General features: G+C 33.3%; 1 protein-coding gene across 1 annotated transcript in view; it reads right to left on the bottom strand.

Annotated features, from left to right (window-relative positions):
* Positions 1 to 4260: 4260 nt before the first annotated feature.
* LOC143184520 (neurotrimin) overlaps positions 4261 to 14470 on the bottom strand; it is a 275768-nt gene continuing 265558 nt past the window's right edge. The window contains exon 10 of the mRNA XM_076386814.1: positions 4261 to 4922. Coding sequence (XP_076242929.1) covers positions 4714 to 4922 — 209 coding nt within the window. The 3' untranslated portion in view covers positions 4261 to 4713. The remainder of the gene's footprint in view (positions 4923 to 14470) is intronic.

Genomic DNA, 14470 nt, shown 5'->3' with positions numbered 1-14470 from the left:
TCGACTGGCTGGATATGTTGTACTTTTTTAATAGAGAAAGAATACTACTATTTAGTGAAACTTATTCAAATTTTGGTATTAGTGGGAATAGTATACGCATAAGCGATAAACATTGATTGTCCATGTTATTATTTAAATACATATACTTAATTTAAATAAAAAGACAGTGGACGTTTGGTTCATAGCCTGTGCGTATTGCCTGCAGTTTTTTCATAAGAAAGTATGACATGAAGAAAAGAAACAGAATTGTGTTACAGATGAAGCATAAATTAATCATGTTAGCGACTGTTAAAAAATATTTTTTCCAATTGCCTTTTTTTGAAGTTTTGTCGTTAGAACTGATTAAATTTCAATTTCAAATTTACATGTTACATATTGAATAGGATACAGAGACTGGAAGCACCAAAAGGAGCCAATTACGTTCTATTTAAATAAAGAGTAACTTTTCTGTATTAAATAAAGGTATAATTAAATTGTTACTACACTTCCAACTATATCACAGTGTATAATTGCGAGCAGCAACATATTTTCTGAAAATATAACAGGAGGAAATACAAAAATACATATCTCTGTTTATTAAATAATTAGTTAGCCATTGTCAAATCTTACGTTTACAAAGTTCTTATGTAAACTATATGTTAATAAAGACTTTGGTAATTATATCGTTCTGCTATAATGACATATTAAAAAATCTGTCGTTTTTTAAGTTCTTAGTATAGATAGAATGACTTTTGCACTGAATATGAATATTAACTTATTTAATTGAAAATTATGAATTTTGAGTTATGTCATTTTTGTTGTAAATGAGTGATATGTATAAAAGAGTGCATACTTCACCAATTTTTATGACCTTGATATACACGTAGACTGTTTCGTTATACATGGAGGAAAATTGTAAGAGTGATACCAAGCTTTAAAATATGACGAAAATCAAGAATAAAAAAATTGCTGTGGAGCCTTTCGTCTGTGAATCGTAAGCGTTTAAGAAACATGTATTTAATGCTAGGTATTCTTTGGTTTATATTTGAATTAGGTTTGAGATAAATTTATGTTCGTGTTAGTTTAAAATATACTAATTAGAAATTACTTCGCCTTTATATGACATTATTGTTAGTATTAATTGATAATGTATTGCAAACGTATTTCAATAGTCTACAGACCTATTATTATAGTTCATGTTTCATATACATTACAAAATAGTTTCCGAAAATGTATATAGTCTGTTTGACAACAGATATTAAAAATTTTAAGCGGTGATTCTATATGTCAAAATGGGATGAAAATCAAGAATAACAAAATTATGTTTAAGATTTCCTTTCAGAGTTATTAATTGTCGAGAAAACGCCTAAGGAACGCGTGAAATATGCCTGACTTGGGACTTATTCTACTGACTTCGGTGCACCTGAACCGGCTAATGTACGTTTGCAGTAGAATAGGTCTTAATTCAGACACATTTAAGCGACTTTCAAGTGTTTTCTCAGTAATTGAAACATTCATGTGGAAAGTAGCATAAGTGTTAAAATCAAAAAATTTTGTTTTTCGTTAAAAAAATATTTTATGTAACACATTTTAACAAACAACAAAATTTTTCAATTTCGGCACGTACGCTATTTTCCACAAAAACACTACAATTAATAACATAACAAACGAAGCCTTAAAATATTTTTCGTTATTCTTGATTTTCGTTTAATTTTTGCATGTAAAATCATCTCTTAAATTTTCTGACACCTGTTGTTGATCATTTCGTGTACATGTATTTACACATGAATTTGATACACACTTACTTGATGCCATTCGCAGATTAAGCGAACCTAGTATCAGTATTGTGTTTGATTAATGGGAAATCTTACAATTACAATGAATTTCGTCGATTTAAACAGTGGTACATAGTCATACTCGAAGTATAGAACATAGCTGGTGAGAAACCGTGGCCAATATGTATATCAGAAAACATAACTGAATTCTTGTGTAATTAGTCTTACTTACGTGTAATTACTCTTTTCTTCTTCTACTAATCCACATTTAACCCAAACCTTAAAATAATATAATTATATTATTAACATTCTGTTTACGGAGCGCGTCATTTTGACACATTTCGAATTTTATGAGGAAAATTACGTAAACTGTTTACATTTTTTTTCGACACTTTTACTGGCTTTTAATCATTCAACCCAAATTCATTTTGTCCAAAACCTTCTAATTTTGAAATTCTCTGTGTGGTATACCGATTTCTACGGATACGCGTCAATTTGACGCAATAGTAAAATAAGCATTGATGCTACTAGATTGGCTTCACTCACTAAAGCATTACTACAGTAATAAATCTAAATGTAATAAAAGAATTAATTCTTCAAGGAAGTAACCGTCAAAAGTAAAATAAACGATGTTGCGCGGCGATACTTTGAGAACCCGATACTTCACATCTGATAGAAGAGACCCGGCAGCACTGTTTTTGTAAAGATAATAAGCTTAAAATAAATAATTTAATATTTCATTTCTGTTTTTATTTATCAGTTTCATGTTCAAATGAACAGTGCATAATTATGTTGTTTTTTGAAGAAAATGTATGGTTTTATTCGTGCGTCACATTGACGCGTATCCATAGAGATAGATATGTAAGAAACGTCCGTAAACGGAGTGTTAATTAATTAGTTATAGTATAAGTAAAAATTACTTAGGACATTAATCTTGAAAACATGTATCAAGGTCATCGAAATCAGTAGCCTCTTTTATACTGACTGTTTGGCGGTAGGTGTCGAAAATTTGAAGAGGTGATCCTATATGCTAAAGTAAGACAAAATTGCGTTTCCGACTTTTTTCCGAGGTATTTGTGGACAAAATGCTTAATGGACATGTCGAATGTTTCTGATTTGCAATTTATTCTAGTAACTTTGTTGCGTTTAACTAAGTAATTAATGCGCGTTGGCAGTAGATTAAGTCTAAAATTAGACTTAATATTTTACACGAATTTTAGATGTCTTTGCATAAATTTAATTGTTATAATCTTCTTCTTATGCTAACATGTAGAAGCACCCTTAAAATTTTTGACACTCGTTGTTGAATATTCTGTATAAATACTTTACTTGAGGTTTTTATAACAGTTTCAAAAACAGTTTCTAACATATTCAATTATCATAAAATGAATGTTAAACTATTGTTTTGTTATGCAAATGTGTTTTCGTTATTATGCATATTTACATAAACTACTCATTGCAAAGTATATAACGAATTATGTGAAAAACGAAAAGTAGAAATGCTGTGTATCTAAAAAATTAAAAAAAAATATGTACAACCAAATTTCTGGAAGAAATGTGAAAGAAGTTAAGAAGAAATAGCGAGCAACTTAAAACGGCAATATAATTAACGTAGCTAAGTAAGTCGTCTTTTCAGTAGTAATTCAGAGTGCTTTCTTTGGAACGTGAATAGTTAAGGTAATAATCACTCGCCAGTGACAATACCATCATAAAGAAATGAAAATGATTAGCGAGTACTTACTCTCTAAAGTACCTATGTTATTTCTTAATTCATAAAGCTTAGTTCACAAATCTGCAGTTATTTACTTCCAAAGACGTGTTCATAAGTTCATAAATATCTACATATTGTGTATAGTGATTACTATTAATATTCGGACGCGAGCATCATTTTAATTTTTGAACCCTATATTTTGAACAACATACAATGAATAGAAAAATATATTGACCATTTTAGAATACAGTACATAGACAACCAAAGAGAAAAACTGTTAAATTCTTGTATACCATTATATATTTAAATATTAAAATAAAAATCGTAGTACAGATTTTAATATCGCACAAATATTTGGAATGACTTTTTTGCAAAGGTATGACCACCCCTGTAAAATAAACTGGATCGTACAATTCGAAGAAAACAATAATAAATAATAAAAAAGAATGAATAAATTATCTAGCAGAAAAATGACACTCACTTCTGATTTTTTACTAAAAATTCTAACATTAAACAATATAAAACGTGCTATTATTTTAGTTTAATGACTTCAATTTGTAAAGTGTTCGAATATTTCTGTGATAAAAATTTGTTCTTTTTTGATGTTTCTTATAAAATTCAAAAGTTTTTATTTTTGCTATATATATATATATATATACATACATAAGAAACGTATATATATACAATATATTTGAGATAAGATCTGTAATATGATACAATATATTTTTGTTGTATGTTTCATTTTTTTATTTATTTTTTTATGGTAGGAAGATTGAAAGTTAAAATGGTAATTAACACAGCAGTGTCCGAATATTAATGAAAGTCATTGTATTCACAAATTATTACTAAATGAGGAATAATTGTCGGAAAGGAAACTGAAAGATTAACAATTTACAAATTGAAGAAAAGAAGATAATGCAAACAGCAGGTTGGTGCTTAAAATTGTTCACTCGCTTAAAGCTACATATGTACACTCGCGTTGTTAGTTGAGTGAACTACTCGAGTTTATCAAAATTGGATAAATTTGTTATCACCTCTGGTATACGGTAAAATGTTGGGGAAAACCTAATCTCGTTGGTTTTGGTGACAATCATGATAATCCAACTTTGTAGTCAAAATGGCTGCCGATGAATTCTCGCCATTAATTAATCCCTCACCACTATGAGATAAACGACAACCATAAGAAATGAGTAGAACGAATCTTGATCCCCGAATAATTGTCCTTTTCCCTGACAGACACATAAGTGACTACGGCAAAGCAGATAGCAGTATTATGCAAATGGCTGCTCTAGATTGCGCCAAAAAATTCGAGCTGGTGCCCCTGGAGGACATCGATTGCGGCGTGTTGTCGACTCTTCGTGTCCGTATCTCGCTGTCGATTCTTTTTCGCCCTTTTGTGGTGACGTCACTTCCGACTTCGTTATAATCACAGCTTCGTCCTCTGCAAGCCTGAATATCTGAGAAAAGACAAATAATATTTATAACTTTTATTTTTTATATTTCTAAATTCTATTTGTTTACTACTACTTTGGCAAACAATTATTTAAAAATACTGTAGTTTTTGAAAATATGAAATACTTCCGTACCAAACTTATCTAATATTTTCATGGATTTTATATTCATACGATAACATTTTACATTTCAGAAACTACAATAGATTTTAATAACTTCATATTGTTGCGTTAGCTCAAAACTTTTTTGTCAAGTGTAGTATCATATTAAATAGTAAGACTTCATATTGTTCGATGATAAAATGTGTTACGAGCCGAGGGCTAGATAGTCTGACGAGGGTCAGGGTTTTTGGAATTTTGTTATTTTTTCGTGGACGAACCAACTTTGCACTCGTTGGGATCCACTTCACGGATGTGAACGAACCGAGTGCACAACGGCTAACACTGGGAGCTACCTTAGGTTTAGGTAGGTTTTCGTGGACGAACCAACACTCAACTTGGTGAGTATCGGGAGCCATTAGGATGGAATAAAGACTGTTGACGAACCAGCGAATAACTTTGCACTCGCTAGGAGCCATGGGACGTGGACGAACCAGTGCGCAATGACCAACACTGGGAGCCACTTGTAGGTTAGGAAAGGGAACCTTCGTAAGGATTGCGAAGATGTTAGTATAGCCTCGTAACTTTCAAAATAATATATCTCGAGCAGCAAAGATATAATATTGTGGGATCGTTATGCGTTCGCTTCTTATTGGATTTAGGAAAGGTTTTGATTGAACTAAGTTCAATTTAACAAACCTTATAAAAATGTGTATTATTACGAGTTTAAGTTTGACTCAAAGGAATACAAGTGTTTATGAATTCAAGTGTCGCGGAACTAACAATAAGTCCTCTCTCTCTAGATTACGCACAGAGGTATGCGGGGGACGCGTCGTTAAGACTACGTTACAGTGACTTTACTTTACGAACTAATGCTCGATCTTGTTTCCAGTCTAAGCCGCGTACTAAACTCGAACTTGACTGGAAATGATCCCGCTAGACCGAATTTCTTGACCCTTTTATACTCAAAAATCTATGGGAAAAATGGTGGGAACTTGTCTACATCGCAGAGTTTCCGAGAAAAGTTCGATAATATTAGTTTCAGAGAATTTTATTAATTGGGTGCAGCGGAAATGTCTATCGGTGACTTCCAGGCAAAGTCAAAGGTCTCGGAAGGAGCTTTGAATCGAGCCGTTTCATAGTTGCTTTACGTAACCCGTCTGGACTCGTAACAAGTGCAACGGCAAGAGCTAATTATTGATCAATACGTATAGTGCCTTGTATTTCATGTGGATCTGATTTAATTTCAATTGATTGACGAATTAAACTCATCGTTCTGAATTATGGCACAAAAATGTGGTGAAATTCGTACCCAAAGGATTAATAACATTAATCAAATCTTGTTGCGTTCAGATTCTCTTGTAGTATTTTGCCCGAGAATTTCTTAAGCTAAAAGTTATCTGCCTCAAAGCAGCGAAAAGTGGGATTAAGAAAAAAGTGCGAGGTAAGAGTACAGTAATTTAGGAAACCAATTAACATAATTTAAAGAGTCTCCTTTTTTTATTATTAGCAGTTTATAAATTTAAGAACGAAATTTGAAAGGTCTCATATTGAATATGAACCATCATCCGGTTTCGCAATCGATCAAAACATGTACAAATGTTTAAAAAAGTACAACAAAACGATTATTCAGTATTTCAGTATTTCATATTTTTAAGAATGTTTAAAATTATTGTGTCGTTTTAATAAACTCTACTTAAAAATGCCGGTTTTAATTTAATTTCGTAAGTGTACACCATTCTAGGAGTTACTCTTAAGTAAGGAGTAGCTCTTGTTTGCTTTTCATTAATAGCAATTTGTACACATTCCTGTCTACAACTTTCTTGTGAATTTTAACGTTCCAGAGTGGAAGTTTTGTAATAATTTTAGTTAGGAAGCAATTATTAATTTTGTGTCTACTTTAGTTTTTGCGATATATTTGAGTGTTCTGTCGTTTCAAGAATTTAAATTATGCCATGTTTTGCTATGTACTTTTAGTGATGGAGGAGTTAAAGTTTTTTAAATAGATTTTACAACAAAATGAATAATTTTGTTTCATGTACCTACAATGCGGCACAAAATAATAGAACCACAGTTACAAATATAAAACTAATTATATTATTAATTAATATTGTATTATATATATGTAAACATTAAAATAATTCTGAAAACAAGGTTTCATCTTAAGGGTTAGCTTCTGATCTTACGTACGAATAATATTTTCTGTTATGCCTCTCAAATATTCGAGTTTCTGCCTATTAAACGGAAACGCTTTAACACTTTCGTTTTTGTCTTTTTTTCGTTTATCTTAATAGGAGTGTGATTCCGAGCAGCTGAATAGCAACCACGATGCTGTACCAACCGTGAGAAATTTCCTTTTGATATATAGGCGGAAACAGATATTGTCTAGTGTTAATCGGAATTTCATCCTTCAGATGTATTGAGTAGTGAAAATCTGGAACTTGTTTTTAAAGTTTGAATTGACTTAGCCCACTTTCATAATTATGGGCACATATGTATTGTTTCATTCGTGATACTCTTTCTTTGTCGCTCGCACCGTCCTTTTCTATATTCCGTACGAAGCAAAATATCGGCTCAAGGCGTATTCAGTAGAGATTTACTGATGGATAAAATTGTAATTGATGTGGTAACAGCGTGATAGAACTTTCCTACGATGCGATTTGGCAATTATACCTTCGCACTTCTCATTTGTAATTTAACAAGATAACGCTAGATGCCACATTATCAAATGTCTCATGTATAAATTATATATTTTCACTAATGCCCGTTTCTTCGCAACAGCGCTTCGATCGATTCGGAGTAGGCCCCGAAGGAGTCTGCCCCCTTAAGTTTATTTCCTGGCACATAAAATCGATCGGAAAATTCTTCAGTAATTTCTCTAATGTGTTTTCGTTCCTTAGAATTAAGATAATCATTTTTTAAACTTTTCCAAATATGACGAATTCTATCTTTTCTATTAATTGGTTTCTTTCGATACGACTCTACTGGATCTTCATCCGAACTATCCATGATTTAATGAGGGTAAATATTTTGAGGATCTATTTCTATTTCTATTTCCTCTTTTCTAGCATTTGTGGCTAAAACGTGACATGTACTGTTGTGATTACAAATTGCAGCTCCACCAATATAAACGTTTATTGGTGTTTCAATACGAAGTACATAATCCTCTTTAACTTTGGGATTAGCTATTTGTATGTCTATTTGTTGCTTTGTCCTCGCTGGAATGCGATACTTCGTTTTAGAAGGGTAAGAAATCTCTTTCATTTTTGAAAGTTTAGAAAAACGAATAAGTTTGATAGATTGACTTTTTGTAACCAATGGTTTATTATAATACGAAATCTCTACTCCGTCTTGTAAAAGAAACGGATTTCCTATGAGACCATCTGCTTCTATTGCAAGATCCTATTGCAAGACTACATAGAAAAATGCAGGGATTTCATTGATACGAAAAATAGTAGTACCTAAAGTACGGATATGTGTTGTGTTAATTTCAGTAATTTTAATTTGTTTTTTAGAAACAATTTCGAGACTTTAATTGTGATGCGTGGTGCTTGATGTTTCCTTGATGAGGATTCTTCTTGGAAGTGAACTGTTTCTCGGCAATCTTTATCGTTTCTGCTTATCGCGCCGTCTGTACGTTGACCACGATCGAAGTTTAAAGACCCGGTTGATTCAAGTGATGAATCTCGCGGGTTTTTTCGATATCTTGAATTACGTGGATTTTTAATATAAGAGTTATCATGTCCTTCATTTTTACAATGCCAACAGTATAGGCTTGATTTATGGCTTTTGTTGGAGCGTTTTAGGACGAAATAATGTTTGTGACTGTCATCTGTTTTTGGAGAGACAGAACGGCTAGAGGGGGAGTTCGAGTGACCTCCATGACATGTTTGGTTTCCGTTCTTATTCCTCTTTAGACCCAGATGCGCTCCTGTGTATTCCCTAAAGCGGTCGTATCTGCTTGGAGAACATGGATATGACACTTCAGGGTCATGGTGACGAAAGTCTTCGCCATAGCGATCTCCACGAGGCCACCTGGAGGGTGATTTGTACCGAAACACTTGTCGGCGAGTCTTTAGTTTCCTATCTATTTGTAATACAATTTTGTAAGCCTCTTCAAGATTTTAAATATCTCGAATGTGAGTAGACACTTTTCGTGAAATACGATCCGGTAAACCTTGAATGAAGTTTTCTAAAACGTCCGTTTCCATTTCTTTGACGAACTCTTCCGCATTATCCTTATATTTTTCTCGTATAGCTCCAATGGTACAATAAACCAGATGACTCGTTTTTTCGACATACTATCGCAAATTGTCTCCTTCATGTATATAAAGATTCAAGACTTTCGCTTAAAATAAAATAGACATTTTTTCGGTGCAAACTATTTCTTCAAATGTTTCAACAATAATTTTATATTATCTAATGTATGTTCCAGCGTATATCTATGTGCAGAACTAGTAAGTTTAGTTGAAGTAGTTGTGAGGAAGTCAGTTTCAGTACCCTCAGGAATCAAAGTTAACCCATTCTCACTTTATGCGAAACGCGTTAATGGCTGATTTTCTCCGTGGAATATCGGTATTGTCGCAGTAACGTTCTGTATACACGTCCTTTGTGTCAGAAGTGACATCGAATTATCGATTGAAACTGTCAAATTCGTAATGTCGTTAGAAGTATCTCTTGTACTCGTAATTTCTACTATAAATAAGTGATTTAACTATCGAAAACTAGTATATTGTCTATACTCTGTAATTCGTTATGAGTAAATTTTAAAACAAACCCAAATTTGACCAGCGATCCGGAATCGTTCACATATCCCACCGCTGTCACCAATTTGTAACGAGACGGGACGCGAGTAGCGTGGGAGACTAGTGAAGATAGATATATGTCCACAGAATATAGTAATTGAAGTGTTAGTTGGTACAATGGACGAAATTGACATGAGATCAATGAGCTTTTGGGATCATTCTAGATGAAAGCAAATCTGATGTAAAATCAAGGAGCCTATGAGGATGGATGTGTTTGCAGACGAAACTGACCTGTTAGTGAGTCACAGGAGGGTGAGTTTCGTGAACGCAACTGAAGAGAATCAAGGAATTACTAATAGATTGAGCTGCTGTTGAGGAGGTTGGTGAGTTCAAACAGACGAACCTGATGCAAAATTAGGGCGCTGTAAGGAGGTTGGATAATGTACAGACGAGCCTAGTGTTACAAGTAGCTGTAGGATGCAGACGAATCTGATGTAAAATCAGATAGCTGGATAGGTTAACTTTCGTGGACGAGCTCGAATAGAACGAGGAGCCACTAAGTTAGATACAATTTTTTTTGGAAGCAAGGACATGCGGACGAATCTAATATGGAATCACAGAACTCCGAGAAATGTTAGTAGGCATCATAATTTGTTAATTATTAATTGATACAACTCGAGCGGCTAAGCTGTATCGTGGGAGATCTGTCAACGTCGAATGAAATTGCTTAAGGTAATTTTGGGTTTGGAAACAATGTAATCAAACTGCAATGAATACTTTAGTATATTTTAAAATTAGTCTTTACGTACAAGTGTATAGTGTAGTGTTGTCGCATAAAGTATATGATTTTAATGCTCAGTGTTAACGCACTGATGATGTTGGGACTTACAGAGTGGTCGTAGAAATTGTTCGATAGAATTTATATCGATTCGCAGATTCTACGAGGTTAAGCTGTAGACTTGAAAGGGAATTTTAACCAAATCTAACTGAATAGCAACCAATTTGACGAACTTGACTGTCAACATGACGTTTCTGTTCTGAATCTGTTAAGATTAAAATCTGGGGCTTTATATGTATAGACCGAAAAATGAGTGGGGATTCGTTAGAAACTTTCATATAAGGAAATTTCGCACAATTGGTACAGTGTCATGGTTGCTACCGAGCTGCTCGGAATCACCCTCCTGTTATGACAAACAGAAAGAACGAAAGTGCTAGAGAGTTTTCTTTTAACAGGCAGAGATTCGAATATTTAGGAGAGTAACGGAAAATATTATCCATACGTAATATTTACTTGGAACTACATTTTAGTCAAATTACGGTTTGTCGGAGGTGAAATTAAATTTTGACTCCTTACTCAGTGTTGCGAATTGCGACAAAATTTATCTTTTTTTATAAAGTATGTTTTCCTTTTACAAGGTCTGTTCCTGTGGTACAAATTTTTGTCAATTTTAGCCGTTTTTAGTCAATTTGTTTAAGAATTTTACTGGGTATAGGAACTGCTTCAGAAAACCAATCCAGCGATCCTGTTTCCGTAATTTGGAAGCAGGCAATCTTCATCCTGAATATCTCCAAGTCGTTTCCCCCAAGTGCAACGTACCCATCTAAACTCTAGCATCATCTATTGTTTAGGACACATCGAAGACACGAACCATCCGTGACACTCCAACTCTCTAGAAGTCTTGATGACTATGTTATAGTTTCAACGATTTTGGGAGTTCTTAAGTGCTCGCCTGAGTCCGTCTCAAGATTAATGTTCTGCACTCTGGTGGCTTTGTTGCACAGTTCGAAGACATTCAAGCAACGATTGAATGTTACATTTAAACATTCGATCATTAGACAGTTTTCACTGTCTATAGCAGTCCCCCCTATTAGAGACAGGAGTTAAAGTAAAAATATTGTTAATGATCATTGATAAATTAACGATATTTCAATATGGTGTTCGACAACAGATGTCAGAAATGTCAAGAAATGTTCTGTTAATATCAAATTACAATGAAAATCAAAAAATACAAAATTGTGTTTAAGGCTTCATTTTAAAATTATTAATTCTTGTGAAACGTGTCTGATTTGTTCGGGCTTATTCTACTGCCGGTCTTCAGTAGCTAGGCTGCTAGACGGATACAGAGAAATCAATAGAATAGATGCCAGGTCAGGCACCCGCCAGTAAAATAAATTTCAAACTAGGCACACAACAATTAGATTTTTGTAAGTTTTGATGTTCATTTTATTTTAGCATGTACAATTGGTTCCTTAAAATTTTGGACACCTGTTATCGAATATTCTATGTGCATATCGCTGTCGACTGTACATACTTCCTTATCTCCTCTGTGCAGTGATAGTAGAACAACAGGAACCATGATCTTTTATACTTTCTGTATATATTTAGTGACCACGTGTTAAGTTTTCTGCATTCTAACTTTCCTTGACTTTTATTAGTTTAATTCTCCCGTTCGCTTTAACTGAGTGTTATTTCTTTCCTCTCCTTAAGCGTCTTCATGTTTCTTTGTCTTTCTTTTTCTGTCGTAAGAAAAAGTACATAGATGTGTTACTTGTGATAAGTACAGAAATAAATAAACTTTACTGGTACGTGTTGTAGATTACTTCTATACATATACTTTATCTTTTATATATTTTATATTTTAATTGTTAACAGCACCTCTAATAAAATTTTAAATAAGAAGGAATGCAGACTCTAGTCACTCCTATTCGTTACCGATATCTTAACGACATTATCGGCATATCACTAAGATATAACTTACAAGTTATCTTGTTAATGGCAATCGATAATTATGTTTCTAGTACCATCAACGTTTCTTGTAAAAGCATTCTTGTTTAAGACTGTTATTATTCAATAAATCTATCTGCCCCGTTCCTAAATCTGGATCCCAAAGTTAAACTGTGTTAAGTCACACTTTTCGAATTTCAAAGAAGTTTTTTGAATCAGGACAAAGAATATATTATTTCATTGTTTGAATGTGAAATTTTGTACGGTATAGTGTTACTTTTAGAAATGAAAAATAAATTGTGCATTATGCTGTCCGATTCTGGCGGTGGAATTAGTATGTATTTCAGTGCTTTAATCCTACTACGTTACTCCGACCTTTTTTGACTCAGTTGTGGTTGTTGTGTGTTTTAACAACTTTCTTAACTTTGAGTAAAATTTGTAAAATGGTGTTATAATAAAAGCTCATTAGTTGTATTTATAACGACATGCTGGTGATGATTATTATTGTTTCACACAAGGTTTTCAAGAGGGGTATGGCAGGGTTAAAATTAATATGGCTTGACTTAATACTCGCTAAAAGATTATGCATAGAAATGAATGCTTCGGAAACTTCATGTTAACATTGTCAATTACTTAGTATCGGGGTCAGCATTGTGGGACTTAATATTGCAAAAACTACGTAACGAGTTAAAATGTGCCCAAACCTAAAAATATCAACAGCACTTTACATACTCTGTCTCGGAAGAAGGTATGGACTAAACATTTTTTTATTGCTATATCAACAACACAACGTCTTGGAAAATAATAATGTTTGCTGCCGAATGAGCAAACAATTTAATAAAAGAAGCATGCAAAATCTCATTTTTGAAAAAATCGGACGTGATATAACTCTGGATCTAGGATTTCGACTTGTTAGCTTTTTCTTTAACATCCTCTCGTTCATCATTAATATTCAATGAATTTGTTTCCTACGTCTGTAAATATTCTTCAATATTAACACATAGTATTGAATTTAAATTTCAATTCCTTTACATTTCGTTCTGAACGAAGAAATATTGTTGCTTGAGTATGTGAATAAGTGAAAATGAACATCGCGAGGATTCGTTCCAGATGGCGGATTATAATCGAAAAGACGTCGAGAAAAGTTGCGAGAAAGTTCTGCAAACGAAAAATGGGACGACTCTCCGCAGACGGAGGTAGTTCATAAACCGCACGGGATTTTATCAAAATCCCGTTGAGAGCTCGGCGTTTGTCGCCTCAGAGATCTACGGCATTATGTCGCGTTGCTGAAAGTTCGCGGGTAAATTTCACGCCTTCTCGTGAGAACTTTCAAAAAGTTTCTCAGCCTTCGGTGCGTGAGGTCTCGCATTAAATCGGGTCGATGATTTAGAAGGAAGTTTCCTGGAATTTCGAAACGGGATAACGTATGGTCCCCCGTGCTGGGAAGCGTTCAGCAATGGCGCTGACATGCTGATCTCTGACCTAATTTATTTACGTATATTAAAACCACTTTTAGTTTTAATCTAGAACATAATGAAAGGATTTATTGACTGATGCAATGTCTTAGCACCACGTAGATGGATGATAACTCAAACTAGCACTATAAGTTAATAGTACGTTTTCTTTGAGGTAGACAAATCACCTTTTCCATTATCACTGCACAAAGGGATAAGAATCACGTCTTGCAATAAGAATCATGGACACACTGACTATTATGCTTTTCTTTTTTAAAATGCATGTTTTTGGTAAAGGTTTATTTTTTAGTAAAATCATTTAATGTTTTATTATATCTTAATAAGTATTTATTGTCACTGAAAATTATTAAGCATACTTGATTTGATATTAGCATGTAGATTTTTTCTTTAAGAAATTTTTCTTCAAGACGTTTTCTTCTTTTAAGGTTGATAAAATAAGAAAACAATATGCATTTAGTTGAATTATAGTAATATTTTAATTGAACAGATTTCAAAGGTCCTCATTTCATG

This window comes from Calliopsis andreniformis, chromosome 10 (genome assembly GCF_051401765.1).
Source record: "Calliopsis andreniformis isolate RMS-2024a chromosome 10, iyCalAndr_principal, whole genome shotgun sequence".
Classification (NCBI taxonomy): Eukaryota; Metazoa; Arthropoda; class Insecta; order Hymenoptera; family Andrenidae; genus Calliopsis; species Calliopsis andreniformis.
This window is presented reverse-complemented; position numbering and strand designations above follow the sequence as displayed.